A 12,231-nucleotide genomic window follows, 5' to 3' on the forward strand; every position below is an offset into this window, starting at 1 on the left:
CGATGACTTTATAACAATACTATCCAGAATAATTTCAATAGTATAATATAATATCAATAAACATCAAAAACCGAGAAAATATAAATATTAAGTAAGGTATTTATTTTATATAAAGTCACTTTTAAGGTCTTAGGAACGTATAATCTAAAAATAGATTTTTGTTCTGGGAGGGGTCCAAACCCAGAAACCACCCCCGTAGTTACGCCACTGCATAGGTGGCACACAAAGGGTTGAAGATCAATTAACTAAATCTCGAGACTTAGAACAATATTTTTCTGGCTAAACACACTGAGTTAGCCATTTTTAAAAATCATCTCAAATCAAGCCCTTTAAACAACACTAATAACTTTATTGTCTAGTAGTGCTCAATTTAGAGTCGGTTCTTTTACAACTTGAATTACGAAAGGCATTCGATATCTCCAATAAAATAAAATGATTGAATAAGAAATTAACTAAGCTCAATCCGTAGAAAACTAGATTTGACGATGCTTCAAGGACAAAGTGTCAATCTCGAAATCTCGTTTTTTTTTATATATCACGACTTAAGTAGACAATTGAGATGAGTATTGTTGAAAATAAATTTTTCGCGAAATAAAATCCTCATTCTTTAAGGTTTTAACAATATATTAAAAGATTTTTTTTATTTGGTTTATCCCCAATATAAGATCAAATTAAAATAAAATTACAAAACACTAAAGTGATCTCAGAAGCCGCCTCAACCAGAACCCTGACTTGAGTCTGAGTCTAATTTTTATGAATTTCATTATTTATAATAGAAATAGATCAGAACCCTGCTTCATTCCTTAGATAAATTTTAAATAAGGGAATAGCCAAAAAAAAGGATAAGGGAGGCAGGGGTTATATTGTCCATATAAAAAATTGAGAGGCTGTGATAAGGGGGAGAAGAAACTTATCTATGGTAGTGAAATTAATGTCTAAGAGAAAAAATTTAATATATTTTTAAAAATCTGTTAAAATTTTGAGTTACGAAAAAGACACTGGGGGGGGGGGGGGGTATTATCCTTTTTGTGGGGCATGTTTTGGCCTATCATTTTCTAGGCATTATATTCTTTCTTTTTTTTTCGAACAAAAAACACGATAATTAAAAAAAAACTATATAATTGATGAATACAATTTGGAAAATGCCATCCAATCAAATTCAGTTTTAACCTACGAAACTCAACTCACTCCCATGGAACTATTATTTATGAAAAACGAATAATATTAAAACGTTTGATATAGCATAATTTTAATTTTTTTAAAAAAATAAATGTAACTTATATTAGTGATCTGTATCGAGCCTAATTTTTCAAGCCCTGCCCGAAATTTTTTTTATAAAGTTTTTCTCGGCCCGGCCCGAATTTATTTAAATACAGAAAATTAATTTTTTTTTAATTAATCAAAATAAACGATGTATGTTATCTGGCGCCTACTTTCTATATATATATATAAAATCACATATTTTATTTAACATAATTTATTTTATTTATATTAAATATTTTGTATATCCATGTACCATATTATTCTTTTTAAAAAATAATATTTACAGATTTTTAGTGGTCGCGTTCTACGAATAAACGCATCATCGGGAGCGGATTTGTTTTTTTTTTCAGAAATGATAACAAAATCATATATAATGTGTATTTTCAGATTCCGAACTGCTTATTCATTCCAATTTTTAAAAGTGATTTTCTTTTCTTTCTTTCTTTTCTTTCTTTTCTTTCATTATATTTTTAAAAACAAATAATTTAAGGTTAGGTGAATTGGGGGAATTTTTTTTATCCTGGGGCCTCTTAAAGTCTTCGCGCGGCCCTGGTATTCAATGCTTATTGCAATTCCTTCTTACGTCATGCATTTTTTTTTCTCCTCAACTTCATCTCTTTTTCATTCTCATGATTAAGAGGAAGATCGAAAATTAGAAAGATTATTCATCTTTTATATCTCTCTTATCCTGCACTTCAATCCATTTGCACCTTTTTATCATATAAATATATATATTATATACATATATTATATCTATCCCATATTTCAAATCTTAATTTCCTGGCATCTTTTCAATCCTGGAGGATAGTCCTGACGAGTATCACAATTTTTTACTTCCGCCATACATTTGGTTCTCAACTGTCATCTTTTTTCCATAGTTCCTTATGATTTTCCTTGATTGGCATCTGAACCTGTATGTTTGGCCTCGAAATACTTCCTCATACCCATATCCACTCCCTTAGCATCTTTCCCGCATATAATCATATTCTGCCTACCCTTTATGAATTTCTTAACAAAATTGTTCTTTCAATCCTCTAGCCTATCTACATGTATTATAGATGCCTCAACAACCATGATGCTATCTATTAATTCTCACCATCAATTTCCATAATTTATATATAAACTTAGTATGAGCTGTCCATACAAATTCTCCCGGCACTTTATAATCGTTTACTAACGGAAGTGAGTTTCCATTAAACAAATTGTATATAATATCAAGTACAGAAATATGTAGTGATGTTAAATCACCTAACTTTGACCATCATCTCTATTGTGTTTTAGTCAAACTTTTAGGCTAAAAAATTTGAATTAAGCTTCTAATGAGTCTCAACTTGAAGATTGCTTAGAATATTTCTGGATAAAAATATGGCTACCCTGTTTTATAGTTGACTAAAGATAGGTAGTTTAACAACACCAGAAATACGGATCCAATAGGGGAGGGGGGGGGGGTGGAGGCTCAATGGCTTAATTATGATTGCTTTAGATATTGGATTGTATTATATCTATCACTGCTGAGTTAAATTTTTAATAATAATATCGAGAAATATTCTAATTTTCTTCCTTGGTGTCCCTTTAGTTAACTTAAAATGACCGATTCTCGAGATAAACTTTTTCCAAACATAATTAACGACAAATTTTAAATTTATAATTTGATTTCGATAATAAAATATTTTATTCTCATTTGACGCCCATAAACCTTAGAACTACGGAGATCTCCATAGGTGATACTCTAGCTAAAGAGATCTCCTTTGAGATATGTCCGTTCAATTATTCTAAGCAATCACCCAGATCCGTCAACATTTATAATTTTTTTTTCAAAATTTATATATATAAAAGTTTGAATTCGTTATTTTTACACTAATTATATTTAAAATACTTGTGAAACACTTGTATTGTAACATTGGCAACTTTTAAAATAACTTACCAAAAAAAAATAATAATTCAAATTACGGCATCTAGGAATCTAGGATATCTGGTTGCTGGGAACCTAAGATTTAAGCCTTAGACACATCATCATTTAATATCATAGTATTAATATAGTATAGAAGAGATATTTTAAATGAGATAAAACTGCATCTTAGAAGAAGTTAGTTAAAATTTTCCAAAAAAAAGAAGAATTTTAGAAACCAAAAATAAAATTTTTTTGAAATTAATTTATTTTTAGGCCGTGTTCAAAAAGAAGAAATAGCTTTTGTTCTTAATATAAAATAAAATATATGTCTTAAAATTATAATTCTAAAAATTTTTTTTATTAAATATTTCAAAAATTTGACATACGATTTTTAATAAAAATTTTTAAAACTTCTAAAAATACTTCTAAAAATTTTAAAACTTTTTAAATTTTTTATAAAGGATTTTGGACACTAAAAAACCATGATTTAACAAAAAAAAACAAATAATTTAGAACTAGATTAATAAAAATGTTTTTTATTATTTGTAAATATAAATATCAAACGGGGGAATATATTTAAAAAAATAATGATAGATAGACAAGTATAAGATAAATCGATTTCATCTTTCTCTCAAAAAAAAAATTTGAATTTTTTTTTAAATGAAATTCAGTTGTATCGGTTTAAACAGGACCTGATTGGCAGCCAAAATAACTATCGGCTTTCTAAACTGGATTCAAGATTTTTTTCTTTCTTTTCTTCTTAGGATCATTAATCTGTGTTAATCGCTAACTAATCTAATAATTTTATACGATTCAAGATTTTAAAAAATGCTCATGGAAACATTTAGTATATTCTTTTTCTTGAAACAGAATTATAACAGAATGTATACCTGTTTCTGATATATTAATTAATTTGTTCTAATCGTCTATTTTGGTCTAGAATTGAGTGTAAAATTCAGAATTGTAAAAATTTTCTTTCTAAGAAATATTTATGATTTGAATCCGAATTTTAAAAACGGCTAAAGAAAGAAAGAAAGAAAGAAAGAAAGAATGAATTTTTTTTTTTTTAAAAAATAGGCTCAAAGCGAGCCGTTTAACAACACTATCCACATATATAAAATATGAATTTGAGTTGTAAAATATAATTAACAATCCTATTTGAATCATGCTCAAAAAAAATAATCTTTGGAGAGGTCAAAAAAATATTAATAGAATTTTTAAAACTCTTGTAAAGGTTATTTGGATGGCTATAACTTTTCTCTCCGCCTATTTTTCTTGTTCCTAAAAATAACTTATTATAATAGTGCGCAGCGCACAAATTGAAACGTTTCAAAACGCAACGTTTCAAAAAAACGCGTATTAAAAAAAAACGTAAACGCAGCTATGTTTAAATTTGAAGCGTTAACTTTTATTTATTTTTTCTATATTGAAAGGGTCTAAAAAATTTTTCTTCTTCTTAGCTTTCACCTTATTCTGGTGGTAAGCTCCTTTAGTATCTCTCTCCACTTTATGTTATTCATACTATCTCTTTATCTAATTTATATTTCTTCATATTGGCTTTCCACTTTATGGCCCCATTGTAGTTTTGGCCTTCCTCTTTTACGTTAAACTCTCAACCTTATCTCCTAAATAGTTTCATAGGCCTTCTTATTGTGTGCCCATACCACCTAGATCTGTTCACCATTATATTAGGTTTGTTAATAGAAGGTCTAAAAGCAAAAAAGAAGGCTTGCCATATATATTTCATTAGCAAAATCTTTATTTTGTAATATCTTAATTATTCCCAGTAGCTAAAAAAAATATTAATTGTATCATTTAATATAATTATTTGACTTTGTTTTTAGAAGATGTTGTACCCATGCTTATTCAGTTCAAAATTTAAAAAAAAACGTTTTTTAAAGAAAACGCAAGATATTTTGTTGTTTTTTTTTAAAAATAAATAAATTTAAAAACGCAAAAACGGAAATGTTCCCAATTTAAAAACGAAACGCATTCGAAATGCATTATTTGCGTTTTGAGACTAGTGTTGCTAAACTACCTATCCTTTAGTCAACTATAAAACAGGGTAGCCATATTTTTATCCAGAAATATTCTAATCAACCTTCAAGTTGAGGCTCAACTTCAGAAGCCTAATTCAAATTTTTTTTTTAGCCTAAAAATCCACAAATATTCTAATCAACCTTCAAGTTGAGGTTCAACTTTAGAAGCCTAATTCAAATTTTTTTTAGCCTAAAAGCTTGACTACACGATGGAGATGGTCAAAGTATTAGTTATTATATCATCCGGTCTAGAGCAAAGTTTGATAGAAAAATCTTCAAGAAATTTTTTTTAGATTTGGGTTAAGCGTGCGTGAAAAGTTAAATTAAATAAAGGATTTTCGGCTCAAAAATCTTCGTTCATTCTTCCGACAAAACAAATAATTTTTTTCGCACTATTTTTTCGGAGATTTTTTCTCTCCAAACTCTAGAAACTTAAAAATCGGGCTTATCGCTAGTGTTGTTAAACGGCTCAAAAATGGCGAACTCAATATTTCTTCCAGAAAAAAATATTACGCAACCCTGAAGTTGCTCATGGAACAAAGGTCTCTAGACATCATATATTATCGGAATCTCTTAGGCTTATGGAAAATATCTTTCTGGCTTAAAATACAGAGTTAGAGCCGTTTCGCAACATTACTTATCACCGATATTCCCCCCCCCCTTACCCCATATCTTATATATGTTAAAATTTGTCGCCCTTTCTTCTTCTTTTTTTTTTCGTTTTAATAATAATTAATGCTTTTAAGAAACGAAATAAATTTATAAACATTAGGTCGCTTTAAATAAAGGCTTTTTCTTGCCAATTTTATTGGTTAGTTTTAAATAATTCAACAAAAAAAATTTTTTTTTTCATAATTCAAAAATTTAGTTAGTTTTTTTTTATAATACATTTGGATTCTCAAAATCTTTATATAAAAAAAAAAATTAATATTTTTTCTGGTCTTTATGGTTGACGACCAAATTCTGCCTTTCGTAATCGGAAATGTAGGAAGCTATGGTGACGGAAAGCGGGACGCAATTCAGCATGGAGGCGTTGAGGGCTTTCTTGATCTTTGCTCTCTTGTTCTGGAACCAAATTTTGATCTGAGATTCGTTCAATCCCAAATCCCTAGCCAAATTTTGCCTCCTCTGTTCCGTCAAATACCGGTTATCCAGGAATTCTCTTTTAAGCCTGGCCAATTGCTCGTTGGTGAAAGCTGTACGGGGTCTTTTATCTTCGACGTTTTTCTTATCCTCCATCTCACTAGGATATTCTGGGTGGATTATATAAATTTCCAATATTAATAATTGTTTTGTATATAACTTATTAATTTTTTATCCTAAAAAAAATGAGGCAGAGAATAGGTAACATTTCGATTTGGACAGATAAAACTTTCTTAAATAAGTAGCATCCTATCTTTCTTTCTTTTTTTTCCGTGTTCTTTTAAATTTACAGCTATTAATAACTTTCAAATTTAAAGCCATCTTATATATGACGTGTCGCGGTAAAGGAAAATTATTAAGATTATGGTAAATATGGTATTAAATCTTTCATTTTAGCTTTATATTTGACCAATAATGAGTCTCGCTTAAATCAGCTGACCATAACATAGTTCATGATACGAGGCCAAAAACTATTCGTAAAAAAAAAATTAATTATGAATTCCGCTGCGATTTATAGAAATTTTTTTTTTACCCGTAATGAGGTTCGGAATTTTATTAACCGGCGTTAGCGGTTGCGAGTGTTTAGTGATGTGACCGTGGATGCTAGAAAATTTTGACGAGGCATGAATTTTAGATTTCCTGATACGCGGACCTGCAAATAGAAAATATACGATCGTTTTAAACCAATTCCTGATTAAAATGTCACTAACATTTATTAAGATCAATCGCATGGCCTCTTCCCCCTTTTATATATGACAGCTAAGAATTTAAAAAAACGGAGTTATAATACAGGGCCCCTTAACACGGTTATGTCTTTAAGTGGTCAATAACCCATTTTCCATTTTGGTCATTAGAAGGACCTCTGTTTTATTGGCTCGGAAAAGGGGAGGGGTTAGAAGAGATCTGGGGGTTTTTTTAAAAAAATATTATATATTAATTAACTTTTTAATTAAAAGTAGTGTTGTTAATCGACTAAATTTGTCGACTAACAAACGACTAACTAATACTTTAAGTCGAAAATTTGACTAAAAACTTTAGCAACTAAATTAGTCTATTAGTCAACTAATTTAGTCGACTAAATCGACTAATGTAGTCGACTAAAACGACTAATTTAGTCGACTAAAAGAACTCATTAAGTCGACTAAATTAAAGGAACAAGAAAGAAGCAGATTTTAAAACGACAATAACTAAGAGCAAAAAAATATGTATATATGTTAGTGGCAATGTGTTTTTTTTTTTGCGGGAATGTTTAATTTTTTTAAAATTTAAATCATTTTTTTTTGAGCGCGTTTTTTTTTAAACAAAAATTTTAAATATTTGATTTTTCTGGAAATGTATTTCAACATGAATTTCGGACAATTTTGCCACGAACCTTTGAACTTAAAATTAGCCATATTAGTTTTTCCGTAGATCTTTTCGTATAAATTATAAATAAACTCAAAAGGTTAACGATATAATTATCTACAATTAGATCGGCACCATTCTAAACATTTCCAGTAAATTGCGCGAAAAAATGTGATTTAAAGTTGAAAAATAAAACACATTCGACGCTAAAATAATACATTAAATTTAGGTTAAATAAAAATATTAAAATTATCTTCAAAAATTAGGTTGCGAAAAATGATAAGAATTGGAGTTTGAAGAAAAAAAAGTAGAAATACAAATTTGGATTAAGATTTAAGAAGAATACACATACCGAAAACTGATTATAGTTTTTAAAAAAATAACCATTTAATTAGGTTTGAAAAGTAAATTAATTGTGCTAAAGATAGGGGAATTATGCCAAGGAAACGGATAACAAATGCGAAGCCGAAGAAAAAGTTAAAAAGGTTGACGAGTGCTATAGATAAATTTCATGCAGATATACAACTAGTACAGTATATAACATTAACCACGTTCAACAGTAGCTCTCACGATTTAGTTCTGAAAATCTAGGAAAAAGTAATCGGGTGCTAATAATGGCACCTATAATTTCTATTTTAAAAATCTTGGATTCGTAGAAAAGAAAGGAAATGGGAAAAACATAAAAATTTTAATATTTCTTTTTTTCCGATTGTTTTTAAACTTTGAAGTTACAAGTCCGAGATGTCTACAATTTCATCAAGAAAGGGTAAAGTAAATCCGATGGCTGTCCACTAATAAATCAATATATATATATATAGCCGGCTATTTAATAATCTTCAACCAAAAATGGCGAAGATATTAATATCACGCGATGAGTGGAAAGGGATAAATAAATTTTAGTCCTAGTGATGGCGCTCCTCGAGATTTTTAATTGTATTTTAAATGTTTTTTTTCCTTCTTCTTTCTTTCTTTCTTATATTCTTTTTTTTTTCCAATTAATATATTTATTATTCTAAATATAAATTTCTATATTTTTATCTTTTTTTTGTTTAATATCTCTTATAATAACATATTTATTTTATAATTTCATAGATATTAACCTTTAATCTTTCCATCCACCATAACAGGAAAAATATTTGAAATATTGATTAGCGAGTAAAAGATATAAATAAGCCTTATTTTCGATATCATTTGTTAGTTAGATTTAAGCTCAGACTAGAGGAAAAAAATAAATAAATTATTATTTAACACTTCCTACTAACTGGACACTTCCAAGGCCTAGACAAATTAGCGCCCTGATTGAATTAAATTCGAACTAAGAAAAAAAGGAAGGAAGGAAGGAAGGAAGGAAGGAAGGAAGGAAGGAAGGAAGGAAGGAAGGAAGAATCTGAATATACTTAATAACTTTTTGTTATTATACTTCTAGCACAAAAAAAAAGTTATAGCTTCTAATTCAGATTATGCTATATTATTTTGTAAAAAATGTATATAATATATTATCAAGGGATGAATCTAAGGAAATAATTCCCCGAAATAAAAAAATCCCCGTTTATTAAGATGTTAAATATTAAAAATTACAAAATTAGTAAAATAGGAAGAAGAAAAAAAATTCCCTATAAATTATATCCACGAAAATATTAAATCCACAAATAAAATGTTTAAAAAAAATTTTAAGAAAATCAATTCCTGGGGGAATTAATTTCTAAGAATTATCAATTGGGGATATTTTTTTCTTTCCGGGATTGTTTTAGCCTGATAATCTATAAAGGATAAAGTAAGATTCCAAGGCATGACCACAATAAAAATCATTTCGCAGCTGACTATATACATTTAAGATTGTACCCCCTTTTTTTTGTAATTTTACGGGAAAGCAATTATTTTTAAAAAATTATATGCCGTAACATATTATTAAACACTATGAAATTGGCCAGAGTTCCCACACGCTTGGCGCAGATGAGTGTCCCATCCCAAATAATGTAGTAGACTTTAAGGAAACCATTGAACCGCGAAGCGAAGACGTGTTCAACAGTACGGAAAATATCCATCCACTTTTGGATTCCCAGTTCGGTGTGCCATCTTGTAAAAATTAAGTTTCTATTTTATTTCAATATGAAAGTATACCTTATCAAAACCTTGAAAGAAATAAGGAGGAGAAAATATATGTCGAATTTTATTATGCAAATAAAGAATAATTAATTTATCTTAAAAAGATATTTTTTTTGATATGGATCTGGAAATAACCCAATTCTCGGGCGAAGATGTAAAACTGTTTTACTTTTATCATTCTTCAATTAATCAAGAGGTGCATAAACACTAATTTTCTTAGTTATGCTATCATTCTTTTTTTTTGGATAATACCTGCCCCGGTTTTTATTTTTATATATATATTTAAATCCAGAACCTAGCATAACGATTTGACAAAAATTGGATAAATTGATTTGTTATTAAACCCCAGAGAAAATTTAAATATTTATATTTTTTTATCTTTAAATCCTGGCTTTGTTTTTTAAAATTCGTGTAATCTGCACAACTCTAGGACAGTGTCGTAAAACCGGCTCGGTTTGAACCGGTTTTTAAAAACGGCTAACTCAATATTTTAGCTAGAAAAATATGGTCTAAGCCTCGAGATTTCGTTAACAGATGTTCGAACCTTCGTGTGCCGCCTTTGAGCAAAATCTTAAGGCTTGCGTAATATTTTTCTGGACGAAATATTTTAGTACCAACACTAGTGTTGGTCAGTATCGAGAATATTTGTGTCTTGTGCTCAGTATCAATTTCAAACCTTTTTTTTTTGAAAATAAGAATATTTAGATTTCCTTTTTTTTTTAAAGGACCTTAGTCCTTACCGCTTAGAAAACACATTTTTATTATCAATTATATTTATACTTTTATAAAAATGACACTTTTTTTTGGATTAAATATTTATTTTATATATAAAAAGAAGCTTTTTTAAAAAATATACAGTTAAACTTATCTATAAGAGTGTGCAAGGAAGGTGTAATAAGTTAGAAGCTATACACCGAACTGACGGTTATTGATTTAGTTATATATATATATATATATCAAAACCTGCCGAGGGCCGGTCAGAATAGCGGGTGCAGTAAATCCATGCTGGCCAATGGCGCGGAAAGGGATACTTTAGCCAATTTTCGGTTATGATTTCCATATCGGAGCCTTTGAAATAGCTCTCGTCTTTCAACTCTAATCTTTCACTCTTACAGAGCTGTGACTTGAAATAAAGGTCGTTGTTATGATTGGTAGTATTATCCGAGGAATCGGCTCTGCTGCTGTTGCACGAAGAAGGGGAAGGTATGGATGAAGGGCTCATAAACCCTTTAGGAAGTGCAAAATTGGGTGGCGGATGATCAAATGAATATTGATTCCTAAAATCGTTTAAGAAGTTGGAACCGAACGGGAAACTCAAAAGTGAAGGGACATTTTCGGTGCTGTTGAACACGTCCTCGCTTTGAGGTTCAACGGTTTCCATAAAGTCTAATGCATTATTTGTGTTAGGACCCTCATCTGCGCCATCGTTGGAAAGTCTGGCCAATTTCATATTGTCTAATAATTTGTTCAGCATATACTTTTCTTTAGTGGGATTGTGACACGTCAATCCCTTTAGCTTTAATTTTGATTTAATGACACTGTCGGAGATGTTATTATTTTGATAAGCTGAATTATCTATTGGCAAATCGGCTTCGTTTCGCTCCACTAGGTGGTACTTGCTCTTAATGCCATCTGGTGGATGATTGTGTTCGCAAAACTCGTGACTCTTTGTTTCGCTAAGTGCCCCCTTGTATTTAATTGACCATTCGCTCTGTTGCAACAAGTAATTGTAATAGCACAAGTAATAGAAATGGTGAGGGTAGAGCAGACTTTGCGCTCCCCTATCTTGACCAGGGTTTACCATGCATTTTGCGGTTTTGTCTGGAACAAAATCTTTAGGGAGAATGCTATTCGACACCCCTACGTCATCATTGCTATTGCTATTGTCAATATTTTTTCTCATATTATCGTCATATTCATCCTCTCCCATAACAACTCTCGCGGTCGTGACAGGTGAAGAGACGATTGTAGAATCACTTGTCATTTTGTGGCAGGCTAAGCTATGGTTCCGACTAAAAGGATTCGACAAGAAAGGATAAGGATCATGGTTAGGATTATTACCAATAATTTTCCTGGTATTTAGAATGCTATCCACCGCGAATTTCAGCTGATTTTGGTTTGTCGTGGCTTTGGGTTCTAGGTTGTAAACACATGGGCCTGGGTCCGTGTTTTTAGCGAATCCTTTGTCATTATCATCGTGCGAATTAAGGTCGAAACCCCCAGAATTTTCGCAACTTACTTTGATTACGATTGTACGTTTTTGCTCTCTTAAATGTTGACTATTACTCTCGACAAACAGACTCATTATTCCCCCCCCCAAAAAAATATAAAATATTATATTTTATTTTTATTTTAAAAAATAATATTTTTTTATTTTTTTTTTATTTTTATATTTTTATAAATATTAAAAATTTATAAATTTCCTGCCCTTTTTTTTTTTTACTA

At 29.8% G+C, this 12,231-nt stretch overlaps 1 protein-coding gene across 1 annotated transcript in view; it reads right to left on the reverse strand.

Annotated features, from left to right (window-relative positions):
- The window catches only part of LOC135929802 (DC-STAMP domain-containing protein 2-like), a 35,193-nt gene extending 22,993 nt beyond the window's left edge, over positions 1 to 12,200 (reverse strand). The window contains exon 1 of the mRNA XM_065466523.1: positions 10,750 to 12,200. Within this exon, the coding sequence (XP_065322595.1) occupies positions 10,750 to 12,091 (1,342 nt within the window). The 5' untranslated portion in view covers positions 12,092 to 12,200. The remainder of the gene's footprint in view (positions 1 to 10,749) is intronic.
- Positions 12,201 to 12,231: the final 31 nt, after the last annotated feature.

Source organism: Gordionus sp. m RMFG-2023, chromosome 5, assembly GCF_954871325.1.
Source record: "Gordionus sp. m RMFG-2023 chromosome 5, tfGorSpeb1-WG-v2, whole genome shotgun sequence".
NCBI lineage: Eukaryota > Metazoa > Nematomorpha > Gordioida > Chordodea > Parachordodidae > Gordionus > Gordionus sp. m RMFG-2023.